General features: G+C 41.1%; 1 protein-coding gene and 1 long non-coding RNA gene across 7 annotated transcripts in view; one reads left to right on the forward strand and one right to left on the reverse strand.

The window, feature by feature from the left end:
- Window positions 1–10,574, forward strand: part of LOC135227907 (uncharacterized) — a 36,922-nt gene extending 26,348 nt beyond the window's left edge. The window contains exon 2 of the long non-coding RNA XR_010318091.1: window positions 6,823–10,574. This is a non-coding gene — a long non-coding RNA (uncharacterized LOC135227907). The remainder of the gene's footprint in view (window positions 1–6,822) is intronic.
- Window positions 110–19,855, reverse strand: CCNJ (cyclin J). Of its 6 annotated transcripts, none has more exons than XM_003409214.4 (6): window positions 19,699–19,855; window positions 18,910–19,019; window positions 11,700–11,910; window positions 3,519–3,818; window positions 3,275–3,434; window positions 110–2,673 (listed from the first exon to the last, which is right to left on the reverse strand). In XM_003409214.4, the coding sequence occupies exons 2-6, from the start codon at window positions 18,976–18,978 to the stop codon at window positions 2,262–2,264; spliced, it is 1,152 nt and encodes a 383-aa protein (XP_003409262.1). In that variant the 5' UTR covers window positions 18,979–19,019; window positions 19,699–19,855; the 3' UTR covers window positions 110–2,261. The 6 variants fall into 6 exon arrangements, with proteins under 6 accessions (XP_003409262.1, XP_010587392.1, XP_023402658.1 ...); XM_010589090.3 differs by lacking the exon at window positions 19,699–19,855 and adding an exon at window positions 19,293–19,597; XM_023546890.2 differs by lacking the exon at window positions 19,699–19,855 and having other exon boundaries at window positions 3,275–3,398; window positions 18,910–19,602.
- Between the last annotated feature and the right edge of the window lie 1,859 nt (window positions 19,856–21,714).

A 21,714-nucleotide genomic window follows, 5' to 3' on the forward strand; every position in this document is an offset into this window, starting at 1 on the left:
AACCTAATGTTTTTAAAATACTTCTGGTTCTCCAGCCATCCCACCCTACCCCACCCGGGTATGCAGCAATAGTAACCAATTATTTCATTCTACCCACCCTCCCCCCCGAAAAAAAAATCAATCCAGTGTTCTTTAGAATCTTTAAATATAAACTGGGAAAGTGTTAAGCTTTTTTTAAAAGGCATATTCTTCTATAACAAGAATGACATCTAAACCAGTCAATAAAAGCATTTGACAAGACATTAAATTACTGTAGGCACCAGTTGTTGTTTCAAGTTGGGATCTCTATCCCAGTATCTTACATTCATAGTATTATTGAGGTAGTTAAAATACTGAAAACTGGATCCAGGTTGCTGAGTTCTGAATGTGAATGATAGATTTTTTGAACCTACTTCTCCCCAAATAATAGAGGTTTTCTTAAGGTTAGAACTACCAAAATCCAATTAGCAGCCTTCTGTAAAGAGGGAAAGTGATGATACTTTCAGAAAACAACTTTCATGCTTGGAAACTACCATGAGTGTTTCTCTTACCTGAGTGTTTGTTTTTTTTTTAATCTACCAGACTAATAAATCCACATCATACCCTATGTGCTCTAAACATAAAAATAATCTTCATTTTAAGAAAAGGCCATTCCTCTAAGAATTCATGCTGGGAGAAGCACTCACCCACGTTCATCACCAGAGCCCCCTGGATCAGTCTGTTGCTGTGTGGAGCCCCTTCCCTTCCCAACAAAAGCCACTGGCTTCATTACTGAGACTCCTGCTGCATACCCACAACTTATTTATAATAAGTTTGTCTTCAATGCATATTGTGGCAGTCACATATCTGCCATGCAGACTCCCTTCTATTCAAGTGCTATCTTTTAAAAAAGCTTCCCTCTATCAAATCTCTCTTCTCCCACAATGTATACAGTTTATCAGCTATTACAATAATTTTTTTTTTACTTTTTAAATTTATTCCCCCAAACTCTTTACTCCCAAATTGTCCTTGCTGTAATGACTATTATTGCTGTTTCATTATCAGTACAGTGAAATGTCCCAGGACAGTTCTGGGGCCAGTCCAACAAAATGGGCTACTGAAATTTACTAATTAGTACCTTTGCCTGCTTAGACTAACAAGCTGGATTCAAAGGTTGCTCATAAAACCTGTCTTCCACAAAACAGAACAAAGTGCTGCTCTAGGACAACCTGAGAACTACCCCGGCCACGCTCCACTCCAAAATAAACCTACAGAACTTTTTTCTAGTAGTGTCAGTTTATAGTTATGTCTTCCCTTAGAAAAAGCATTTTTTAAAGAGTACTATCAAATCTGGGTATAGATCATTGATTGCACTAAGCAATGCAAAGCCCATATATGTATTGTGAATCATAGGAACCACCACTTCATTCTGAGCCACAATGTACGTTCTCATCTGAAAACACACCCTAGCATGAGTATTTTAGCCCATGTTATAAAGGTAGTTCATACTCTTAACATTCCCAAAGCATGTTGCATTAGTTAAGTGTTTCCAAGTAGTATAAATTCCCTGAGTTAAATGTGTTTTTATATAAAGATTTCAGGCTGATCATTTAGGGAAAAAACAAGAACAAATTATGACCATGATTTTAAGATATGAGATCTACTTCACCCTTAACTTTAATACGTGAATTCAAATACCTATACTGTTTGTGATAGGGAGTGATATAGAATCATCTAAAAGTTTCTTTTTTTACTGTGCAGATTGGTGTAGCATAGCAATCACAATTTTAAACTTGGTCAAAAATTCATCCGAAAATAAAAAATATAACTCAAAACTGCAGGAAAAAAAAATTTCTTAAAAAATTAATACTGTAACTTTCCTTCATAAAAGACTGCTTGGCGAGTCCACAGATAAACATTAGTCTTTGACATATAAGCCAACATTAGGCCCAGAGACCACCACAAGTCAAATCTCAATATGGCGAATTGAGGTTGGTCCAAATTTTGTTGTATTGAATATTTTTGAAATATTTGGACCATCAGCCAGGGCTTGAAAATCTTTGTCATACAGGGATTTTGTTGTAACAAAATTTGATATACACAGTATTAAAGTGTTTGCAGAGTTTGCTGAGTCCTCTAGGTGTTCATGGTGCATTCAAAGGGATATGCAGTCTTCCTGGAGCTGGTATCTAAGTGTTCTGATGCCATTTCGCTCCCTTCCTTTTGAAAAGAAGTTTAAAAAAATTTTGCCCCAGAGCATCAAGTCCATAGTAGTCTGGGTCGGGTATCATCTTCACACATAGTCACCTTTCAAAGCATGGAGTAATGCAAGGATAATGTTCATTTATCTGATAACTCCGATTATAAGAAACGCTCAGACAGGGCTTAACTTCTACTGGTATTGCTAGTGACATCCCAACACCAGTCTGCACGTGCCCAAGGCCCTGAACACTAGTTTGGAAGCCAGCAGGACATGTCTGTAATGTGTAGGATGAGGTGTGTGTGGTAGATACAATCTGTTGACAGCTTGGCTGTTCTGACACAGGATGGCGATACTGCAGTGAAGTCTCATGTGTCTGATGGAGATACTGGGGTTGCTGAACATGAACTGGTCGTGAGGGCTGGGAGGCTGTCTGGAACACACTTAATTGTGCTGACTGAGGTCCTGCCTGCCCTCTCTGTTTGTTTGCTTCTTTCACATCATTATCATGAGCGCTACAACACAGAAAGAAAAGGATTTGTTAATAATGTTACCTGAGAAGAATCTGTAAGAAAGTCATGCCCTACTCCCACACCCTCAACAGCTGACTCCACACTGTCACCACTGTCTAGGGAGCAGTCACTGTGCTATAATTTCAACACAGTGAGATCTCACTCTTATTCTTCTAAGGCACATTCCTTTTGTACTAACCTTGGGAACTGGCTGCTGGTAGCTTTGAGGGCTATTTCCAGCTTGGGAGATACAGCCACAAGAACAAATAAGTGCAGCTGCCACTCTGGTGACATCCTGGTGGCTCCAAGAATCCAAAGATATGGAAATGGGGAATGCGGCAAGATTTGCCTGGACTGATCTCAGAGTTATAGGCTTAAAGACACATAATAGTGGCATACTAGCAATGACAACCTCTAGCCAGCTAACAGCTAAGAAGGGCTCCCTTTCTACAGACTGCTGCTCATACAGCAGCTTACTCAAAGCAGTAAGTGGCTGCCAGAGCAAGTATACCAAAAGTTGTGCCTTTGAGAAGTTATTTTTAGGAAAACTTACATACAAAGAAAAATATTGAGAAACTGCAAACACAAGAACAAAAAGGCTTACATCAACAGCCGTTCAATGCACTGAACTAAGAAATCCCAGGAGTAAGCGGTAAGACGATGCAGTCTTGTAGGCCACGTTGGAGAAAGACGAAGTATAATCCTTGAAGAAGCCACACATGCAGCAGCTACTAAAGAAGGTGCATAATTTAGAAAGGCATAATCTGTGGAGACACCAAAAATGAACTTAAGCAACAGAATACACAAGTCATGAGCTCAAAAATCACTCACTGGCTTCCACAACTCACCTTGCAAAGATACTTCCAGGAAGTAATCCGCATATTTGGCCATGTAGAGTTTAGTTTTTTCCAAGCAAATCATTGGCCAGCCATCATGAAGGTCTGTTTCATGTACTGCTTCGGACAGATAATATTCAATGAAATGGGCAGCTGTCGGAAGGCAGAGATTCCACTGAAAGGTTTCTAGTAATAATAGCTCCATATGGAGCAAATTTTGTTTTGTTAACACTAGATTCATATTAGTCATACAACCCAAGCTGTTGAGCTGCTCCAGCTTAGGCACACTGTCTTCTTTTTCTTCAAATTTGCCTTATAAGAAAAGGGGAAAAAGAGAAAATGTTAGGCAAGTGATTGTTCTAGATCTAGCTGGTAAATGGGATTTGCTGTCTTACTGGCAGGATTTAGATCCAAAGACCTTCTTTTCCCCTGCCTGATGCAGGTATCATTGTGCCCGAACTCTCTGGGGTTCTCGTATTTGCGTGTTTTCACCACCACCTTTCACTCCCCAAAATATGCTGGCAACATGTAAACAGTTTGATCTATGTCCTATTGTAGAATAGAAACAGTCATTTACGCCAGTGAAAAAATAATACTCTCAAATCCCACAAGCTGAATCTTTTCAGGAAATTTCTTTTTAGGGGCCTGGTGGTAGTGATAGAAGAAATTTAAAAAACAGAAGCTAGTTTAAAAAACTTAACATCATTGCTTTATCTGAAATAAAAAACAGTTAAGCTTCCAGTGTTTCACCTTGGCATATTTTCAGTTTAATCTCAATTCCAGAGCTGAATAGATTTGGGAAGGAAAAAAAAAAAAAAACTGGGCGACTAACACACACAAAACACCCACCTCTCCTCTTCTGAATCCAGAGCAAAAATCTAGTTAAGTCTGCTTAAAAAAAAAAAAAAAAAAGAAGGGAGGATACTTCATATCCTCTTTTATCTTCCCTATACAGTGGTTAAGCGTTTGGCTACTAACCAAAAGGTCAGCAGTTTGAATCCACCAGCAGCTCCTTGGAAACACTATGGGGCAGCTCTACTCTGTCCTACAGGATCACTATGAGTCAGAATTGACAGCAGTGGGTTTCACTGTTTTGGTTTTTATATCTCCTTACTCAAGGCAGAAGAGTAGTGGAGATGATCTGATGGCTGAACTTCATTATTTGAAGGCATTTACTTCTTTCCAGGAAATACTTATTTACAGGGATTTGTGCACAGCTAAGGAATAAAATTCCCTCACCAGGCCCAGAATACTTTTTTCTATAGTTTACATTCCATCTTACGCTTTTATTTCCAAGCAAGCATTTTACTATATATAAAGCATTGTTTTCTGGAACTTATGGCTGGAGAAAAACTGTGAACTAGGAAGTACTACTATGATTTTTCCAGATGCAGCAATAGAACCAAGGAGTTGTCTTCAAGTCTCTTTATGTCTTTGTTCACAGTGGTCTGTAGAAGGGAATTGTAACTAAGGCCATCTACTTCCTAGTTTTGTGTTCCGTCTTACATTAAGGTTTATAATATGTCATGTCATATTACAATTGTAGATTTCTCACAGTATCTTTTATAATCATAATTCAAGATTATGATTGTTAGAGTATGTTACTAAAGCAGCACATATTACTATATCAAAAATTTGTTTTAATATTTTGATAACTATTTGGTTTCCTTAGGAGCCCTGGTGGTACAGTGGTTAAATGCTCAGCTGCTAACCAAAAGGTCAGCAGTTCAAACCTACCAGCTGCTCCACAGGAGAAAGATACCGCAGTCTGCTTCCGTAAACATTTACAGCCTCAGAAACCCTATAGGGCAGTTTACCTTGTTCTATAGGGTCACTGTAAGTTGGAATCAACTCAATGACAACATGTTTTAGTTTCCTTGGAAATCTTATCATTTTACTTATTTAAAAGCCTATTTTGGAAGAGCCAGGAAGACTGCTCAAGCAGGGAAAACCAAATTGAGTCTCTCCATGAGGTTTCTCTTCCATAGGAATGGGTTTGCACTATACATCGAAGCTGCTCCAACAAATGGTATTGACCTGGAACACTCAGTACAGCTCAGGGTGCAGGCAGCGGTGCTAAAGCCAGTGGGAGTGTATTCACTTTGGCCTGCCTTGGAGCTAGGGAAAAGGCACTGCTGACTGCCTTGTTCTCTGCTTAGGGAGGGAAACTAGGGTTGAAGGTTTTGTCTCCTATGCCAGGAGATTCTAAGCTCATGACTTGAGAAGAGTCTAAGCCCAAAGAAGTAGGATGGATGATGGCTCTTCCCATTCCAGAGAGATTCTGAACTTTGGATCTAAACCACTCTAAGGAAACACTGCTACAGGTAGGAACTGATCCAAAACTTACATAATTCAAACTTTTCAAGGATCCATATAGCCCTTCCCAATTAAAATTACACATAACATGAATTTCACAAATCAGCCAGTAGCATACACTTTTTACATCTGAAAGCCCTAAAGTTTTTATAACATAATTATCCAGCATCATCTTTGCATAAAGATACAGGAGATGAAACCACTGTTCTCAGTATAACAAAATGAATTCTTCAGAAAGACAATGTCCCAGGAATTTAGTTTAATCATTCTGGATGAATCATTAGGGCTTTCAAAGTACCCGGCCATTTGTGTAACAGCAGCAATACTGGCAACATACATCAAAGGAATATTATAAAAATTAACGTGTTCTATTGATATCCTGCTTGAAGTCTCTTTGAAGAAATTAATACACCATAGTTCACTGCTTAATTCAAAGATTAAGAATGTTCCATATTATCTCCTTGAAACTTTTAATATTGCAAATAAAACTGTATATAACTAATTTCACAGCTCACAAATCCAAGGTAGTAAGGCTGGCTAATTCATTTAAGGTCAAATAAGTTGAGTCAAGTCAAAAATTGGAAACCAAAAAGAAAACTTAATTTGAATTCCCAAGTCTATACTGCTAGACCAAAGTATTGCACAAGGTTATATGGGGACAACAACTACCAGAATAGTCAGACTTCTGTATCATTAGGCATCTAAGGGGCTTCTATATTTATAAAGTACTTAGCTATTTCAAGCATGAAAAGCTTTACATCATCATTTGCAAAGTTAAAAATAACCATGTACTGTGTACATAACCATAGTTGGGATTTTAATTCAGGTTTAAGTTTTTTTGGAATTTTTTTCATTGTATAGTGATATAAATACTCAGACACATTAAACGATTTCGAAATCTGTGACAGCATCAATGAGTACCCACATTCGTATCTATAGTTTTTGTTGTGCTGAATGCTGTGTGTATTTTAAGCCTACTTATTCTCAATACCACATACAGGTCAGAAAGATCAGTTTCTGCAATTGAAAGGAAATACCAGAAGCCATGTGATTATATTGATAAAGGCCCCAAACAGGAAATTCATGTCTGCTTCCCAGAAAATTAAGAATTAAAGCCACAGAAGTCAACCATCAAGTCTTCTCTCCTTTATAGGAAATGTGCAGATGAGCCACGGAAACCAGCACATTTCCAAAGCTGGCAGTGAATGGCAGAAACGTAGTAGAGAAGATATGAACACTGAGTAAGGCACGGATCAGATGTCACTTTGAGCTCTGCCTACCCAATTCTGTCCTTCTGTTACCAGGTGAAAAATGTCATCCTTAATATATACTAAGAACCCTCACAAATCTATAAGACCATCAATCTAACAGAAAAATGGGTAAAAAAAAAAGGGAAGAGGCAATTAAAAAAAAAAAGATTCTAAGTTCATTAAAAATTGAGATGTTAATCAAATCAACACAAGCACTTGTCACAAGCTATTACTACTACAAGCCTATAATCTTACTTTTGGCTTCATCCTGACTCTAAGATCATTTCTTAGTAATACAAATTCTTGAGTAAATTATCAGAAGCCTCATCTCCAAGACTGCTTCTATGGTCTCCACAAGTTCCATGCTGATCTCAGAAGCCCAGCAGAGCTGGAGTATGCATGTGGAGGAGTTGAAATTTGACAATTTCCCAGGACAAAGCAGGGCGCATTCTAAAATGATCCAGAATCTTTAGACAGAGGGGGTAAGGGTAAAGATAACAGAGCAGTTTATAGAGGGAAATTAACTATTACAACGCCAACCGTATTTATATTTCAAATTGCTATGTGCTTTTAAACGTATTACCCCCACTTGATCCTCGCAACGACTCTGTAAGTTTATTTACATTTTATTATAGAGAAGTAACCTGAGACTCAACATCCTATTGCCAGTAAGAAATTCAAGCCCAGGAAGTCCATCACTACAGTCCGTGCCCTTAAATACCATACACCACTCTCCAATCAGAAATAATGTATTAGGCCCTTTCTTCCTACTTCTAATAGTACAGACAACTAGGCAGCTGCATATGCATTAGCACCTGAACTTACAAGCTATGCTCCATCTTTGGCTAAACTACATACAGCCTCCCAACCTGGAATCCAACTGTCACCCACTCCTGTCAGCTATACACTTCTCTTCACTTCTAAAAAAAGGCTACCCATCCCAAAGAAGGGAGTAGCTGGGGGAAGGAGACACACAGAGCTCAATCATTCTGTGAGGAGATAAACACTATTTGAATAAACCTTATTATAACCAACTGGAGAGCTAGAGTCCTAAGTTGGTATCCAACGGTAAAATAAGAGTATATGAATGTAAGAAACACCGGGATAAACTCCAAAAAGTTAAAAGAGACATCAGATACTGAAAGCTGCTTATCAGCATTGTAAGAGTACTGAATATATTGTGGACTGCCAAATGAACAAACAAATCAGTCTTAGAAGACATACAACCAGAAAGCTCCTCAGAAGTGAGGATGGCAAAACTTTGGCTCATTTACTTTGGACATGTCATCAGGAAAGACCAATCGCTAGAAAAGGATATCATGGTTGGTAAAATAGAGGTCAGCAAAAATGAGGAAAACCCTCAATGAGATAGACTGACACAACAGTCCCAACAATACCAATGATCATGAAGATGGCAGACTGGGCAAAGTTCTATTCTTTTATACATAAGGTCACCATGAGTCAGAAGTGACTTGATTAAAAAAAAAAAAACAACAACTAATAATAATCACTTCTGTTATACAGTTACAGACTGGGAAGAGGAGAGATTGCTGCTGGCTACTGAAGGGCCAGGCTCTTAAGATTCCTGTCCCTATGTCATGCATTGAATTATGTCCCCCCCAAAATCATGGCTCAGTTTGGCTGAGCCACGATTCCCAATGTTATATGGTTGTCCTCCATTTTGTGATTGTAATTTTCTATTAAAGAGGATTAGGGTGGGATTGTAACCCCTGATCCAACGTAAAGGGAGTTTCCCCGGGGTGTGGCCTGTACCACCTTTTATGTCTCAAGAGAGAAAAAGGAAAGGGAAGTGAGCAGAAAAGAGGGGGCCTCATACCACCAAGAAAGCAGTGCCGGGAGCAGAGCATGTTCTTTGGACCTGGGGTTCCTGGGCAAAGAAGCTTCTAGTCATGCGAAGATTGATGAGAAGGCCGACAGAGAGAAAAAGCCTTCCCTTGGAGCCAATACCCTGAATTTGGACTACTTTACTGTGAAGAAATAAATTTTTCTTTGTTAAAGCCATCCACTTGTGGTATTTCTGTTACAGCAGCACTAGATGGCTAAGACATCTAGCTGATAGCTTGAACTCTTCTGACCTCTGCGTACCTGGACAGGACTGAGACCCTGAAGACTACTTATCCCAACAATTCTCACTCTCCAGTGGAAAACAAACGATGATAAACGCAGTTCTTCTTTCTTGGGGAGAGGGAGGTCAGGGGTGTTAATAGAACAAGGGAGGAAGTATCTGCCTCTCTCAGTAATTAGGTAATAAACAATTCATATCTCAACCACACCAAATACAGATCCTAAGGCCTAGTTACTGGAAATGAGCCAAATATACCACTGTAATAGCTACACGTTAGATAGATTTAACCAAGAAAATAACTGATCATGACAGACAAACTATGAACTATTTAATTTAAAAAGAAGAGCAATTAAAAATTCCATTCTAACTAACCTAAGATGGTATACAAAGTACATTTCTACCTAACTGTGGAAATTACAAGAATTTGGTATCAATGCCAACCACTGCATGGTAGAATTCTCATCAGATTATTCAACTAGAGTCCTAAGTGAACCTGAAATAGAACTTGTAGTAACATGTAATTTATGAATATCTAGTTTAGTAACCCTTAACTCTTTTAGTAAGTCGGTAGTAAGTAAACTTTAGTCACAAATATAAGTCAGTCTATGAACTATGATCATTCATTACTTCTAGCAACCAAGATGAGCCTTTCCACTAATCTTTAGAATCGTAGGCATAGAGTAGGTGGGGCTTGGTAGTGGCAAAATGACAGTGATGTCCACAGAAGGCAAAAGGTTATCCTGTTAATGACGTTCTCATCCCAAGATTTTAAAATAACCTTACTTGCATGTTTGACTTCCAGTTCTACAAACTGATCCAAGAGTAAACTAACATTCTATAGGATAACAAAAACCACTCCACTGTAGGCTCTCACACATGTGACCTGTCACATTTTTCCTATCCTATGCAAACTGTTAAACCACAAAGGGCTTCACAATCAGAAACACATACAGTATGGTAATATGTAAACACTTATGAGGATGAAACCTTAATTAAAGGTTAAAATAAATGTAGAAGCATTACCTCTCTGGCTTCTGGGGTGGAAGAGAAGAAGGTGGGTGACGTGTCTGGATCTGAGAGGACAGCAGATTAAAGAGGAAATATACATATTCAGGAAACAGATATGTTTTGGTAAGAATTCAGCTCCAGGCTATGGTGATAAGAGTTGGAAGATGAGACTGGAAAGGTGGTGGGGTCCAGATGAAAGGTTCTAAATGCTACAGTAAGGACTTTACACCTTAACCCATAGACGGTGAGAAGTTATCTCTGGGATTGCATCTTATTTATACTCAGCTGGTTTCACAAAGGATTTGGAGGAACTTACAAAGAAACATTCAAAAGAAAAAAATAAGTAGTTGAGGTCATCAGATCAAAGGAAGGATAGGAAAATAAAGCCTGAGAAGAGAGTGCCAGAAATGGTACCACACAGGACGGCATTTGGCTTTAGGTTTGTTGGCAGCCAAAGCACAATGGTGTTTTAGAAAGAACTCTGGTGGCAGAGTGTAGGGGGAATGTTCCTTAGACAGTAGCCACAATGGATCCCAAATGCTTACCTCAACTGAGAGTCAAAGGTGAAGGCAGTGGATATATCTACATACGTCTCTGAAGTGGGGCTTAAATTTCTATTGTAATATAAAAATTACATAATCGATTCCATTTCAATATCAGATACAATCCTTTCACATTACCAAAAGAAGAAAAACTCAATTTCTATTCCTTTTCTCACCCTATCTCTTTAGTGAGGGTGCTAATAAGCAATGAAATGAGTTACATGTAGATGTTAAGAAAAAGGCACCAAAAGGTTTGACGATATATTCGGTATTGGATAAGAAGTATGGTTATATCAGATTCTATCTTTCTGCCTACTACATAGTTGTGTCTAATACAGAGGCCAAGGTTTTCACATCTGTAGCAGTTGCACATGAACTTTCAGTTCATTATACCAACTCACTATGCTGGAAGTATTCTAACAATAAAAAAGTATGGTATCTTTAAGATGGAGTTTCTCAACCTTAACTCCATTGACATTTTGGGCCACCAGATAATTCTTTATTGTCCTGTGCATTGTAGGATGCTTAGTAACATCCCTGGCTTCTACCCACTAGATGCCAGTAGCATCCCCCTAGATTGTGACAACCAAAATATCTCCAAAAACTGCCCCTGTCTAAGAACCACTGCTTTCAGACAATGGTTCTCAACTGGAAAGGTACATCAGAATCACCTTTGGAACTTTTTAAAACTTAAAAAAATATCCATGCCCCATGATGTAGATTCTGATTCAGCTGATCTAGGGTGGGCGTAGATATTTGTATCAGAATCTTCAGGATGTAGGGCTTAGGCACATATGTTTTTAAGAGTCCAGAGATACTTTTTAATGGCTAGTTAAGAATTACTGTGACGAGAAAAGCTTTCAACATAAGCTTCTGATACTAGTGAACGGGAATGAACGGGATTTGGTGATATTTTACTAAGTTCTACATAAACTTATTTTATTACAAACAATGAAAATTCCCACTCAGCGTAGATCAGATTCATACTTACTTGCTAGAAGCAAACAGGAAAGCGCAACTAAATGCAGCTGCTGGATAGAGATGTCATAGCGATCCATAAACAGGTCTAGCAAATAGACAGCAAGATGGCGGGCTGAAGGGCAGAGAGTGAAGCGATTGCTCACAATGGCTATCAGGTCAGCAAAATACCGTCTAAGACTTAGCTGAGGGGACTGGCCTTTGTAGGAGGGCAACTTCAGCTCCTAGGTCAAGAGAAACAACGTTTAGTCTGACATAATCTGTAGAAGTAAAACTACAATGCAAAGACTTAACACAGTTTTTCCAGGATATCCGTGCTGCTACGTATGCCTAAAACACTTTTCTGATGTGTTTTAAAGTTGAGCGGATCACTTTTAAAAGTTGAGTGGAAGGATAATTAATGGCATTTAATTTTAAAACCTAACTTTTCTCCTTATTCTTTACCACCTCTGACAAGACCAAATATAGGTTTTCTAAAATTTTTATCATGCTTTAAGTTTACAAATCAAGTCAGACTCTCATACAAAAATTTATATACACCTTGCTAAATACTCCTAATTGCTCTCCCCCTAATGAAAGAGCACAGTCCTTCCTTCCACTCTCTCTTTTCGTGTCCATTCGGCCAGTTTCTGACCCCCTCTACCCTCTCATCTCCCCTTCAGACAGGAGATGCCAACATAGTCTTATGTGTCTACTCGATCCAAAAGCTCATTCTTCACCAGTATCATTGTCTATCCCATAGACCAGTCCAATTCCTGTCTGAAGAGTTGGCTTTGCAAATGGTTCCTAAGACCAAGTGTAGATATTTCTTGGTCTATGGCATAGATGGATGCTTTCTAGCAAAATTTTTAATAAGGGAATTGTTTTCCCTACTAGGTGTTTTCAGAAAATGTCCTTACCAAAACACCAACCATACCACACTACACATCACGCATGTCCTCTAGGAAGCACAAAGCTTTTGGTTAGAAGGTAAGAGATAAGTGGCTATGCTCCTGGTATACTGCATACTACATTATACTTGCAAGGATGAGGAAGGTCGGAGACCAGTACTCATCCATTAATATCTTCTAACCATCTCTCCCTTTCAGAAGTTTTATGATCTTTCCTTTGCCATCATCCTTTCATACACCTAAAATTTTTCCCATAATTTTTCAATTTTTGAGCTACATTAGGTTAATTTTTTAAAAAGTAGAAAATTTGTCTACTATAAAAAAATTTTCAGAGCACGGAGATGGAAAACTTCCAAATTCATTTTTTGAGAGCAGTATAATATACTAATAATAGACCCAACAGGTATCACAAAAAAAGGAAGTTACATATTAATCTAGCTTAATACTAAGATACAAAACTCCAAAACTTTAGATAAAATATCAGCTAATGTAGTTTAGTAATGTATCCAAAGAATATATCATCATCAACTGTTGTTAAATCCTAGGAATGCAAGGATTTTTTAATAGGATACAACAATTTTATGAAGTGACGGTAGTTTTCACTTGTTAATACATCCTTTCAGTGGACTTAATTTTAAACTTGAACCTCTGTTTGAAAAAATAAAACAGCCTTTTTTTTTTTTGGTAAGGATGGTTTGATATTTGAAAATCTATTAATATAAGTCACAATAATTTATGCATAGATATGCACAATCATCTCAACAGATGCCAAAAAAGGTAACCCTGGGAGAAATAACAACAGATGAATGCTTCTTTGACGATGGAAATGGAGTAAAAGAAGGAAGTAAAAAGATCTCAAATGTAACAGCCACCATCTCACTTGGAGGTGAAACACTAGAAGGCTCTTTGAAGATAAGAGAAAAAATATATAAATTTCTCCAAACATGGGGAACATGCTGATTTCTCATACGTAGCCCTGGGATTTTTCTTCTCTCCTTTGCCGCGGTGTTGGTAAGCTGCAACTTCAAACTTCACTTTTCTCCACTGTCATCAAGTGATTTACTGAGCAGCTACCACGTAGAAGGCATTGTGCTAACTCTAGGGATAAAAGCCGTAAAAACAGTTTCTGGTCTCAGTCCTCTCTCTGGCAGATGGACCAAAGTACTGAGATTATTAGAATATTAGTGTAGTAATCACAGGGTATTGTGGGAACACTGAGGAGGGAAATCTAACCCAGCTCAGGGGGTTAGAGTGTTAAGCGAAAAAAAAGCCACAGCAGGCTTTCTGGATGAGAAGCCTGAAGGTCTTAAAGGCTCATTGGAAACATAACTGCAACACTAGTGGACTTTATTTTAAAATATGTTAACTTTACTAAATGAAAAAATGCAAAAATAAAGGCAGGAACCTCAAGGGCCATCACGGGATTTTTAACAGTGTGTCCAATGCATTCTCTTTTTATCTTTTTAAATGGTAAAGTGTCTATATTACCTAATTGCTCTGCAAAAAAAAAAAAAAACAAAACCAAACCCGCTGCCATCAAGTTGATTCTGACTCATACCGACCCTATAGGACAAAGTAGGACTGGCCCATAGAGTTTCCAAGGAGCGCCTGGTGGATTTGAACTGCCCACCTTTTGGTTAGCAGCCGTTGCACTTAACCACTATGCCACCAGGGTTTCCAATCACTCTGCAAAAGGTTGTAGTAATTGTCAATCTGACCAAGTACTTACCACCTGGCTATCAGATTCAGTTATCTTTGTTCAGATACTGAAGTTATAAGAGCATGAGAAAATGACCTATTCTTCACTTAGTTTACAAGTTTCTTCTGCTGTCTATTCCTGATCCCTAGAATTGACACTTTTCCCCATCTGCTTCTCAGGATTCCACAAGACCAAAACACAGAGAGGCCTGAACGTCACCTTCATCTTGTGTCAAGTACTTCTCAGGTCACTACCCCAAATATCATCCGTTTCCCAGAATGGGTTAATGTCCAGACAGGATGGAAATAAAGGCATGCAAGGAATATTCATAAGCATAACTCTGTGGGTATTTTCTCAATGTTTCTCACAAAGCTAGAATTATTCTCGTCTATCATAAAGGCTCTCCAAATACTTCCCTCCAGCATCCTACAAAATGATAAAGGATAAGAAGAGGAAATAATGGTATAAGGATACAGCTACTGTGTAGATTTGTTTGGTTTGGTAATTATATTTTACAAAAACAATATAGTTAGCATTTTGGGTTGAGGAGTATTTCTATTCATTGTAATTTTTATACTTCCCTAGTAGATACAATGCTGGTCACACCAATTATCTCCCTACAAACACTGGGTCTAAACACAGAACACCTTCTACAGTATCCAAATGGCAACTGCCCAGAGGAAGACCAAAATTCATATGCTCTGATTCATGTCTGTCTCATTCACTGCTAATGCACTTAACACCTGGCATAGCACTTTGTACACAGCAGACACTCAAGTGTGTTGACTAAATAAACAAGCAGCTCACTATCCAACTAAATCACCTGGCTGAAGAGCCTTTACTCTCCTTGACTTAGGTGTACTGCAGACAATGGTCTCTCTAGTTCTACAGGCTCAAGTTTTACTGATTAACATAAACTCTTTATGAAGTGTGGCCAACATGTCAAAGCATAAGAAACGTGGCCTGTACAGTGCTTAGAGATAAAACAAAGACAAACTAAGGCAGTATGCTACAGGTGGCCCAGGACAATTTTTAGTGGCATTCCTTCAGACTCTGTGCTATCTTGTCCTCTGATACTTCATAAGCAACTTGAGTGTAGGACTGTCTTATTCCTCGGATCCTACAGAGCCTAATACATAAAAGCATTCATTCAACAAATCTGCTGAGTGAAAAAAAAAAAAATCTACCCCCAAACTCAACTGACAAAACTGATTCAGATAATCACTCAGAATTAAAATTTCTATACATAAAACTTAAGAATCAAAAATCATGAAATCCATCAAGAAAAATCTTTTAAGTTTCATGTCAATTAAGAAACATATGTATCACCTCAACCACAAAAAGACAAATAACCCAATTAAAAAATGGGCAAAGGATATCAATAGACATTTCACTAAAGAAGTCACTGAGGTAGCTAACACATACATGAGGAAATTCTCACAATCATTAGCCATTAACCCACTGCCGTCGAGTCAATTCTGACTCATTGCGACTGTATAGGACAGCGCAGAACTACTACCCCACAGAGTTTCCAAGGAGCGCCTGCTGGATCTGAACTGCCGACCTCTTGGTTAGCAGCTGTAGCACTTAACCACCATGCCACCTGGGTTTCCCATTAGCCGTTAGAGAAGTGCAAATCAAAACTACAATGAGATTCCATCTCACTCCAACAAGGCTGGCATTAATCCAAAAAACACAAGATAATAAATGTTGGAGAGGTTGTGGAGAGACAGGAACACTTATACACTGCTGGTGGGAATGTAAAATGGTACAGCCACTTGGGAAATCAATTTGGCGCTTCCTTTAAAAACTAGAAATAGAACTACCGTACGATCCAGCGATCCCACTCCTTGGAATATATCCCAGAGAAATAAGAGCCTTTACACGAACAGATATATGCATACCGTGTTCATTGCAGCACTGTTTACAATAGCAAAAAGATGGAAGCAACCAAGGTGCCCATCAATGGATGAATGGATAAATTATGGTATGTTCACACAATGGAATATTACTCATCGATAAAGAACGATGATGAATCCGTGAAACATTTCATAACATGGAGGAATCCGGAAGGCGTTATGCTGAGTGAAATTAGTCAGTTGCAAAAGGACAAATATTGTATAAGATCAGATTATAAGAACTGGAGAAGTAGTTTAAACAGAGAAGATAATATTCTTTGACGGTTACAAGAAGGGGGAGGGAGGGAGAGAGAGAGAGAGGGTTTTCACTAATGACATAGTAGATAAGAACTATTTTAGGTGAAGGGAAAGACAACACACAATACAGGAGAGGTCAGAACAATTGGACTAAACCAAAAGCAGTTTCCTTAATAAACTGAACACTTCAAAGGCCAGCATAACAGGGGCAAGGGTTTGGGGACCATGGTTTCAGGGGATATCTAAGTCAATTGGCATAATAAAATCTATTAAGAAAACATTCTGCATCCCACTTTGGAAGATGGCATCTAGGGTCTTAAACACTAGCAAGCAGCCATCTAAGATGCATCAATTGGTCTCAACCCACCTGGACCAAAGGAGAATGAAGAACACAAAAGACACAGGTAATTATGAGCCCAGAGGCAGAAAGGGCACATAAAGCAGAGACTACATCAGCCTGAGACCAGAAGAAGTAGATGGTGCCTGGCTACAACCGATGACTGCCCTGACAGGGAGACAACACAGAACCCCTGAGGGAGCAGGAGAGCAGCGGGACGCAGACCCCAAATTCTCATAAAAAGACCAGACTTAATGGTCTGAGACTAGAAGCAGCCTGGACGTCATGGTCCCCAGACCTTCTGTTAGTCCAAGACAGGAACCATTCCCAAAGCCAACTCTTCAGACAGGGATTGGACTGGGCTGTGGGATAGACAATGATACTGGGGAAGAATGAGCTTCTTGGATCAAGTAGACACAAGAGACTATGTTGGGATCTCCTGTCTGAAGGGGAGATGAGAGGGTAGAGGGGGCCAGAAGCTGGCCGAATGGACACAAAAAGAGGGAGAGGAGGGAAGGAGTGTGCTGTCTCATTGGGGGAGAGCAATTAAGAGTATATAGTATATGTTTATAAATTTTTGTATGAGAGTCTGACTTGATTTGTAAACTTTCACTTAAAGCACAATAAAAATTTTAAAAAATATATCATTCGTATCAAATAGTTGTACCACATACCAGAGGGATAAAGAGCTGATAACTTAGAAAAGAAGAACATTTCAAATTGAAAGATGACACCTGCAAAAAGCATTAAAAGTGTATCCTGGACAGTTTTCAAAGTGGAAAACCTGCAATTCTATTCCTAACATTCCAGCAGCCAATCCACAGTTGTGACTTTTATATGACACAATCTCTAAGGGGCTAAGATGTGTCTAAGAGATAGAGTGTCAGAATAGATAAGTAGCTTTTAGAAATCTGAAGCTTTAGAAAAGGGTACAATTGTAATAAGTCAGAATCTGGTTTTCCAATCTACTTAACCTGGTCAGATACTCAAGATACAAGTTCATTATTATCACAGGATCTCTCAACTCCAAGAATCGGCATCCTCTTATAAAAAGAGTCAGCTGTTTTGCTTCTTTCTCATCTTCTGCACTTAAGGAATGGCTCTTTCTATCCAGGGTTCCAACTGAGTCAAGACAGATCATTTTGGATTTGGTCTCACTTCTGGTTATCAGAGGCAGCACTGACCCATCAAGCTGTCATGTAACATACAGAGTAAAACTGTTACTTATGCACAACACTACACTGACTTCAGTTGTGTAAGAAAAGCGTAATCTTTTTCCCCAATACCTGAAGTATGCTGGAGCCCTGGTGACGCAGTGGTTAAGAGCTAGGGCTGCTAACCAAAAAGGTCGGCAGTCTGAATCCACCAGCCGCTCCTTGGAAACCCTATGGGGCAGTTCTACTGTCGTATAGGGTTGCTATGAGTCGGAATTGACTTGATTGCAAGGGTTTTATGTAATTAGGAATTAAAGCTAATTGGCTTTTTCCACCTTAAGGCCTTTTTATAACAGCCCCAAATCTTGGGGAGCAGGGGTATGGAATAATTACAGTTACCACTTTCTTAGTGCTTCCTATATACCAAGCACTGTTTTAAGGACTTTACAAGTATGATACCAACTCATTTACTCCTCACAATTGCCCCGATAAAGTCTGTTCTATTCTTATCATTAGCCCTCATTTTACAAATGTGGAAATTGGGAAACAGAAAATTAAGTAACATGCCCTAAGACTCACAGCAAGTTAGTGGGAAGGCTGGGGAATTTATTTTGTACAAATACGACTTAGCTGCCTGTAACAGCAACAAAAGTAAAAGGAGAGCTGCTCTGCCCAATAAAAAGCCATCTTGCTTATATTTTTTTTAATACAAGATCAAATCCATGTTCCACCTAGAAACACCATAATTTCTCATCCCACCTTCCCTCCGCCAACTACCATGCTCCACCACCCATCTCGTTTTAGTTGCAGGTTCTTCTGATAAATCCCAGGAAAGAAACCCAGAAGTTAATTAACCTTGAGCAAATAAACTCGCTTTTTCTGGCCTGGGAGCTAGTGGGTAAAGAACCTGATCTGGCTTCCCAGGCAGCCGGGATTCGTAATAACGGCCACAAGACACCCAATAGAAAGGTCGGGCATCGGGGTTACCTTGTACCGAAGCGCTTGATGAATATCGGCGGCCAGCTGTCCTCGCCACCACTGCCTCTCCAGCTCCATGGGCCCGGGCGGCACGCCGAAGCAGACGCGACTGTTTCAGTCTGGAAGGCACACCCAGACGAGGTCATTGCCAGCTCCTACCACCGCGACCTCCGGGCCCCCTCCCCGAGGGGTGTGACTTCAGGCCACCCTGGGGGCTGTTTGTTCATCCTCACCAGGGTCGTCGGAAGACCAGCACCAATGCAAACCAATTCCCTAACGCCACACGAAAGGCCTGATCTACCCCTTACGAGAAGCGGGTTTATTTTGAGAACTACCGAATGGGGTGCTGCGCCAAAGGGGGCCACCTCGCTCCGAGTTCCCAAGGCGCGGACCTGGGTGCATGCTCGGAAAGCTGGAAGGCTTCGGGCATCCTGCGTTCTAGGTTCGAACTCCCTCGTCGGCCCAGAGGAATGGGGGAGACTTGACACTAGTCACAGCCCCTCTGAGATGAAAAGCCCCCACTTAGAAAACCGGCGGCGAACGTCGCCTGGCTCCGGATCCCCGCGGCAGACGGCCAGGCGCCGGCTCCACCCGGGAGCCTCCTCGTGGCCCGGTTGGGCCCAGCGCACACCGAGACCGCCACCTCCTCGTCCAGAGGAAAGCACGGACTCGCGCTGCCCGAGAGAGGCGAACAAAAGGCCGGGCCAGCCAGGCTCCGCGCCTCGCCCCGAGCGGGTGCGGTACCCGCGCCCAGCCCCGGCCTGCCCGGCTGCCCGTTCTCACGGCGGCCTCCCTTACCCGGAACCGCGGCCCTCACAGCCCCAGCCCCGCCGGCGTGCCGGGAGCGCCGGCCCCGCGCATGCTGCGGACAGTCGGCCGCGAAGAGCCGGCCTCAGCTTGGGCCCAGAGACCGGGCGCTCGAGCCGCCCATTGTTAAAAGACCGGCAGGCGGCTCCGCGTACAAAGCCAGCGCGGGGGCACATGCGGCCCGGCCGCTGCCAATCTCGTCTCGCGATACAGCGGGGTCACCCTGAGCCGACCAATCGGCGGTCGGGCTCGGTCCAGGTGCAGCGCCCGGCGGCGGCTCAGCGGCCTCAGCCTGGTCCCGGGCCGCATCTCCGGGCCAGCCAGCGCTTCGCGTTGCGCGAGAGCCCGGGCATCACCTACCACGAGGCCGGTCGGAGGGCGGGCTGCTATCTGAAGAGTCCTGAAGAAATTATAACGTTAATCATTCCGGTGGCCAATCCGGTCATGCCACTCACCTGCTGAAAACCTTCGATGGCTCCCCGGTGCCCGCGGAAGAAAATTCAAGCGCCTCGGCTTGACGTTTAAAACCCTTCACAGCACGAATCTAATCTGCCTTATCTCGCATTGCAACAGTCCCATACACCCTTGGGCTGCTCCGTGGAATTGTCAGTTCCTCCACATGTGCTTTGGCCCTATCCAGCTCTGCAGCCCCTGAAGAGCGTTTTCTAGCAATTCTACTTCAAAACCCACGCCTCCTTCTAGAAACCCAATTAATCTCTCCCCCCTCCTTATTTTCTTTGCTTTAGCGATCTCTAAAAGCTCTGAATGAAGGGAATTAAGGTACTTTTAGTAATCTAGCCAGAAAAATCCACAGTGGATGTAATTAACCATCTGTGGTAGTAAATCAGAGGTCCCTGGGTGGCACAAGTGGTTTGTGATCCTGCTGCTAACCTAAAGATTGGCGGCTGAAACGCACCCAACGCAGCTGGAAAGTAAAGGCTTGACGATTTGCTTCCCTAAAGATTCCAAACCCAACCCAACCCATTGCCATGGAGTCGATTCCGACTCACGGCCACTTTGTAGGGCAGCATGTACCTGCCCCATAGGGTTCCCAAGGCTGTAAATCTTCGCGGGAAGCAAACTGCTACATCTTTTTTCCAGCCAGCTGCTGGTGGGATTGAACCGTTGACCTTTTGGATAGCAGCCTAGCGCTTAACCACCGTGCCACCAAGTCTCCTTACTTCATCTGTAGACGATGTTTATGCCTCTGAGTACAGGGCTACGGGATCTAAATGACAGGGAAAGGGGCACTCAGAGGCAGAAGTTGATGGAGTCCAGTGTAGCCCAGCATTGTCCAGGGAAAAGCGAATCTGGGGGAAGACCCTCAGTTGCAAGAGTACCCTAGGGAGGAGATGGACACATCAGGCTAAAAGTTCAGTACCATTTATAATAACATTTAAATAGTACCTACATCCTCTGGTTCCCATTCATGTGCACTATGCAACTTTATGACAATAACTTAGCTTCCCAGTAACTTAAATGTCCAAGGCCTATTTAAGAACCCTTTTCAGGAAAATGGAGCACAGACTCTCATCATCAGTGTAGTAAGTGGGTTGTCTCTCACGGTTTCTACTTTAAAGACTTTATTCACTGGGAGATTACTCTGAAATCATTCTCATTACGTTTTGGATTTGCCTCTTATGATGGGAAAACTCCAATGACCAAAAAAAGAAAAAAACCAAACCCAGTGCCATCGAGTCGATTCCGACTCATAGCAACCCTGTAGAACACAGTAGAACGCCAATGACATATATATATATTTACCTACAGTATACACCTTAAGTACCGTCAAGTCAGTTTCGACTCATAGCAACCCTATGAGACACAGTAGAATGGCCTCGTTGAGTTTCCTTCCAAAGAGCGCCTGGTGGATTCAAACTGCCAGCCTTTCGGTTAGCAGCTGGTGCGCTTAACCGCTACGCCACCAGGTTTCCCGGTGGCGCAGCGGCTAAGCACTCCAGCTGCTAAATGAAAGGTTGACAGTTTGATCCCACCAACTACACTGCA

The sequence above is a fragment of the Loxodonta africana genome, chromosome 16 (assembly GCF_030014295.1).
Source record: "Loxodonta africana isolate mLoxAfr1 chromosome 16, mLoxAfr1.hap2, whole genome shotgun sequence".
Classification (NCBI taxonomy): Eukaryota; Metazoa; Chordata; class Mammalia; order Proboscidea; family Elephantidae; genus Loxodonta; species Loxodonta africana.